Here is a 5,896-nt window from a genome sequence, read left to right as displayed (position 1 = left end):
TTGTATCTGTTCAAACCATTCGCGATGAGTGAAGCACTCTTTAAAAGTGTACTACACAACGGAATTGTCTTGAACCAGAGTCCAACCGAATACCGATTCAAAACAATAACAATCTACACTCAGGCATAGAATCAAAGAATCAGAAATCAAACGAGACAGAGACTGTGCGATAAGAGAGCTAAGTAGCTAAATTATTATTTACCAACATCGTGCCAGTAGCAGTTGCGTTTCCAATGAAAGATGTCGCGGGCCACAAAATCACCGTCTGCGGGCCGCGGGTTCAGGACCCCTGCTCTAACCCTAATTTTCAATAAATATTGAGTTAGAAAATCTGACCATTCTTGCGTGACCAGTACTCGAGTATTCTCTATGATTTGACAAAAACATTGATTTGTGGCAATGGATGGAGTTGGGGACGCTGAATGTCAGTCAGGTGGTAGTGAACTTCACTAAGTGAAGTTGGATAGAAGAACTGAACTGCTCATAATTTATAGCAGCGATAAGGTTCGAGTACAGACAGCACAAAAGGTGATTCTGCCATGCCACAAAGACTGGTCTTTAGGCTATACATACCTATAGGTTTGTTTGAGCGCCACGAAAATGAAATGAAACACAATCCTTGGAAATTTCAGTAAAGAAAGCTATCTGAAATGCCGGTAGCACTCGCTATGTTGACGTAACGCCCCGTTACTTTATATCAGGCCACCCTTACAGCACCGTTATATTTTTTCTTCCTTAGTATCACTGCCACTACACGATTGTTTTGATGTGATTTTATGGAATGGATTACTGACGAGTGACGAACAAACATATCTTGACTGGATGACTTTAGAACGCGATGTGCAAAATTACATGTATTTGTTCTGAAGCTACGGCATGCGTTTCCGCTTAGTAGTGTCATATCAGGTTTACGAATTGAGGTAATTATTAGATCCAAGTACTCAAACATTGCAATGCTAAAGACTTGAGGAATTCATTGTTGGCCTACAGTTTATATGATCACGGATTCACGGCAATCAAAATGAGTGTCAATTTAATCAACACCAACCATAGTTCAATGACCTTTATGTTAATTGAACTATGACATAGTGATTGTAAGATTTGTAACAATGCAACAGGTCGATTATTACTTATGATATTGCGATGGACGAGCATAAACTCTTGCTACATGTTTTGAATGATATGATTGTGCCAATCGAGGTCTGGTTTCTCAGATCGCGAGTAGAAACTTTATAAACTGATTCTCACAATGAAATATCTCCTACAGTAACAAAGGGTCAATGATTTTTGCATTCGACTTACCTGGGATAATCGAAATATATACTTGATTCGGATAGAAATAGTCGAATCAATTATGCCCATCCGTAGGCACGATGCGTTCTGTCGACCAACATGATTTGGGTGTGTGTGGACAAATGCTCCATTATCTCATGCATTTTAGGAATGAAAATTGCTCCTGTATTTACATCAATATGAAGCTGCATCAATTGTGAGCAATAAGCATTTGGAATTTTGACACCAGAACCAACAATGGGAAATTCCAGTGATGAAGATGACTACATGTCTGACAAGTTTCTTTCAGAAGGGTCAGTACTGTTAGTAGTAATCTTTATAACCCTGTGATCCACCAACTAAGTATTCAATTCATAACACGATATACTTGAATTGAATAAAATCAGTGCATTTTCTCCCACTTTAGTACCAAGTCCCAAACCAGTTTACTATGGGGAAAGCATGCTCGGGAACACTTGAAGGAGAAAAAAAAGAAAGAGCTAGACAAATTAAACAAAAAGAAGCCTGTCAAGGTTTTGGAGGTAGAAAAAAGAGAAGAGGGCTTGAAGACAATGATCAGCGAAAACAATAAAGGCTTTGCGATGCTGCAAAAAATGGGATATAAGTCAGGGGAAGGCTTGGGCAAAAACAAAAGCGGAAGGACTGAACCCATACCGATATCCGTGAAGGCGGGCAAGACTGGACTTGGTAAAGAAGAACACGAAAATAGGAAGAGAACTGCGCATCGGAAGTTTGCATCTTTTTTGCTTTCGAAGAAGAAAAAATATAATGAATCCTTGCAGGTACTGTATAAGTCAATATTGGATACCGATATGTTGAGTCGTGCTTGAGTAATGGTAATAGGCCTACTCGATGATTCCACACTTCAAAGATATTGTTGATGCAAATATTGATCCTAGTGTTCTTTCAATGTACAGATGCAACTCTCATACTTTAATGGAATGAGTCTGTCATGTAGTGTCATGAAATGAAAAAATCACTAGATGTAAGCAATATTCATTTTCTGATGCCATATAACAATTATAACAGCCGATCGACTTGAATTCCAAACCAATTTTCTATGATCATGCAAATAACAAGAGTTGTGTATTACCATGTCGATTCTAAGTAACTCTAGTATAAAATAGGCTGACAAAATTCAGTACACAAGTGATTCGATTCACAATTCAGTATTAGCCTTCAAGTCGAGTACCCCCTCTACCATATATTACACAGTTCGTGACAATGCTGTTGGTTGATCACGACTTTATAGCTAGAACGGCATGTTTCGAATGCTGCAATTTTGTGATACGACCAATCAAGGATTCAAGGCAGCCAGATTCAACAACGAGCATTGAAACTATAAATCTTGATGATAGTATAAATATGGTTGAAAGGGGCTTAGAGTTTCAGTACTCGAAAGGACCTGATCTCACCACTCTACTCAAATCATGGCAATTAGTGTAGGGTTACCATATTTTGTGGCTAAAATTCCGGACATTCTTTAGCACCCACTAGCGGATTTCAAAATGAGTAAGGAGCACATTCCCTGTCGACCACAGGTGGTCATGATCCGGTTCAGGAGTATGTGGTTGTGACCAGCAGAACCAAAACCACATTTTCGCAGCCCTCTCTCGTCCTAATAAACACTGATCTTGGGCCCATCATAGGGTAATCAATGCAAGTTCTGGGGGGGCTTGCTATATGCATATGGTTTCTTTCGAAATGCATCTGGTCGTTAAGTTTTTTGAATGAATTATGTCAGTAAAATTGGTTCTTCCACATATCACTATATAGTTTTAATCCTCTCTCCACCCACATGATCAGAGTTAGCGGTAGAACTGGTGGAGGATGATGACTTCGAAAATGCAAGGAGCGTAGCATTGTTTAGTCATGTTCATGTCACACCAATAAGATTATTTATCAGCCTAATGTCCACCACTGAGCTATATAAACCCCAACATCGGGTGGTTTCCAACCATTTTTGGTCGCGACTCCATTTCCAGATGTACGGCAACCCTAAATCAGTAGGCAACGTCAATCACTGTTCCCAGTTGCAAGTATAAATCTATTTTAGAGCGACTTTCGATCACGAATGCGTGGGAAGTTCAATGAGCGGCAGTGCGAGTCCGATCTATACAAAAGTCAAAAGGTCTGTTATCAGTTACACTGTGAATCTGGAATCGACAGTCCAGAGTTTGAATTTTTTTGGCCGCGTGAATCCATCCCAAAAGCAGATGACGATGAAGAAGAGCCTACAGAGGATCTTTACTCGGTAATCCTTGCTCTGCTTATATAAAATAACACCTCAAAAAACTAACAAGCACTCTTATATATTTTAGCTAGAAGATAAATTGCTGATCTTGACCAAGTACCTCAGAGACGAATATTTTTACTGTTTATGGTGCGCAATCAGATACAGTGGTAGGTGGATATCATTAAATCAACCGTCCACCACAATAGTCCACTTTGCACATCAATATTTAGACAATCTGGACCTGGATCAGAATTGTCCTGGGGATACTTCGCAGCACCATAGCGATTGATGCGTCAACCGTTGCTACAGTCATGAAGTGGCTGACTTTGGATCGTCTGCAGTACCATCTGTTAAAAGCTTGTTCTTCATGGCAACCTCGTATTGTTGCATCTTCAGCTTCTGCTTATGGCTTTTGTAGTCAATGTACAACCTGAAACGCAGGTGGATGAAGTATGGTAACAGCACTGCAATTCTACATTCATACTCACATTGTGCTCATGGCCGTAGGCAGGAACATAATCGCCCAGACTGTGATGGACCGCAATGGTCTGCCTTCATGAAAAGGAGATGGAATAATATACTCATATTGAATTAAACACGAATATTTGTGGCTGTCCCTCGACAGGGGTGATAGTAACAAACTACTAGAGAATTTGGATAGAACATCTGTATACCAACAACCGAGAGAAGAGTGTTTGAAGGCGAACTCCATGATAATTTTATTCTAAATATGTACCTTTCCATAGTAAATCTCCCAGTGCGGTGGCGGATGCGATGCCGAAGCCCATTTTGATGCCGCTTTGGGTTGTTTTATTTGTAGAAATATTCTTGTACATGACGTCGAACATGCTGACGTTATTATCTTTGCTACCCATTGTGATGATATTACAAGAAGCTGAGAAGAGAATAGAGGTCTTGTGTCGAAGTGATAATATGATTCAGAACTCGATAAACTGTATAATCTCTGTAATCACCTGGGGGCCCAGATGGAATCTGTGTCATGGGAACTCACTCTGCGCCGGCTGCGGTGTGACAAGTGAGGTTACTGAATTCAAATGACTATACTAAGTCGCCAAGTCGGTGACAAGAGATCAGATACTTGACACAGATAGTTAAGACATCAAGACGTATACGTCGATATGAATATCTTACAGAAAACGGCCGTCAGTATCAGAATAGCCGGGAATGGTCATGATAGATAAGACGACAGTTTTCAAGAAATAGCTTCACTGGCATTACATCGCGTCAAGTCAATTACATCATATTCACTTCCCTCCTCAGACAAACCATTGCTTCGACTCTCCTATGTATCAATCCATGGACAGATTATATTTTGCAGTTAACGATCGGCTCAAACACGATACAAAGCTGCAGAACGTTTACTAATTCCATAAAACAAATGCATTTTGCGTGCAACCAGACTGCAGAGAGGTCGCAGAAAACATATATCGATGAAGCATGACCGCAACTGTTGTCTGCAAAATCATTGGTGCATGGTTTGTAATGAGCCATCGCCACTTTTTCAAAGTCAGTATCAGTTTTATAATCGTTTCAAAGTACTACAGAACTGCGATACAATGAAAGGATAGGATGGTGTCTAAACGACTTGCAGTAGTCTTCGAAATCAGTCATGCACATGTTAGGGTTATCATATTTTGAAAATCCGGAAAGCGGACACTTTTTCAAAATTTTCAGACTTATAATACTGGAGTAAAATCGGGAAAAAATGGTAAATTTTTCCCGACTTCGTGGTTGGTTGACTAGAAAAAAAGTCATGCTCCTGAAATTGACACTTCTCTCGAGTTCTCCGTTGGTCGACCAAAATTTTAAAAAAATGGTTAACTTTCCGGCCCAGCTCCCGAAATAGCTGCCGGAGCGTTACTTCAGTGATGATTTACTGTATCTCGGTTGAATTTGACCTTATATTCAACAAAAATTCTCAAAAAAGAGGACGTTTGGGCATCTTCCGAAGACACTTTGAAAACAGCCAAAAAAGAGGACGTATGACACTGAATGAAAAGTAAAGCTGAGAATATAAAAGGCAAGTAAGTCACCCGTCTCATTATAGCCTTTACAAAGGCTATGGTCTGAGTTAGGAGATGAGGGTGGATTTAGGGTTGTCCATAATTTGGAAAATCTCAAAATTTATGCGTATCCATGTCTCATTTTATAGATTATTGATAAAAAACGTCAATGAACCTGCAATAAGCTCACGGGACAGTCGTTATCATTTGTCTAAATGCGTTTGAAAGTAGCTGGCGTAGAGTGGGCGTGTCAGCGACCATAGAACGGCAAGCAGACTAGTAATCACGAAATCACGGCGTTAGATTGGCTAATCTGTTATGCTTCAATGATCACGACGTTGGC

General features: G+C 40.0%; 2 protein-coding genes across 4 annotated transcripts; one reads left to right on the top strand and one right to left on the bottom strand.

Annotated features, from left to right (window-relative positions):
* Window positions 1-304: 304 nt before the first annotated feature.
* Window positions 305-4,399, top strand: LOC145450718 (G patch domain-containing protein 11-like). 3 transcript variants are annotated; one of them, XM_080329222.1, is made up of 6 exons: window positions 400-528; window positions 1,442-1,586; window positions 1,700-2,075; window positions 3,350-3,547; window positions 3,615-3,696; window positions 3,760-4,399. In XM_080329222.1, the coding sequence occupies exons 2-6, from the start codon at window positions 1,531-1,533 to the stop codon at window positions 3,816-3,818; spliced, it is 771 nt and encodes a 256-aa protein (XP_080185348.1). In that variant the 5' UTR covers window positions 400-528; window positions 1,442-1,530; the 3' UTR covers window positions 3,819-4,399. The 3 variants fall into 3 exon arrangements, with proteins under 3 accessions (XP_080185347.1, XP_080185348.1, XP_080185346.1); XM_080329221.1 differs by having other exon boundaries at window positions 305-433; window positions 3,615-4,399; XM_080329220.1 differs by having other exon boundaries at window positions 3,615-4,399.
* On the bottom strand, window positions 3,649-4,659 carry LOC145450719 (uncharacterized). Its single transcript, XM_080329223.1, has 4 exons — window positions 4,504-4,659; window positions 4,266-4,424; window positions 4,018-4,081; window positions 3,649-3,959 (listed from the first exon to the last, which is right to left on the bottom strand). The coding sequence occupies exons 1-4, from the start codon at window positions 4,529-4,531 to the stop codon at window positions 3,839-3,841; spliced, it is 372 nt and encodes a 123-aa protein (XP_080185349.1). The 5' UTR covers window positions 4,532-4,659; the 3' UTR covers window positions 3,649-3,838.
* Window positions 4,660-5,896: the final 1,237 nt, after the last annotated feature.

The sequence above is a fragment of the Botryllus schlosseri genome, chromosome 11 (assembly GCF_051294905.1).
Source record: "Botryllus schlosseri isolate E-star chromosome 11, Bs_hap1, whole genome shotgun sequence".
Lineage (NCBI taxonomy): Eukaryota > Metazoa > Chordata > Ascidiacea > Stolidobranchia > Styelidae > Botryllus > Botryllus schlosseri.
Note: the sequence above shows the minus strand (reverse complement) of the source record. Positions and strands in the feature narration are given on the sequence as shown.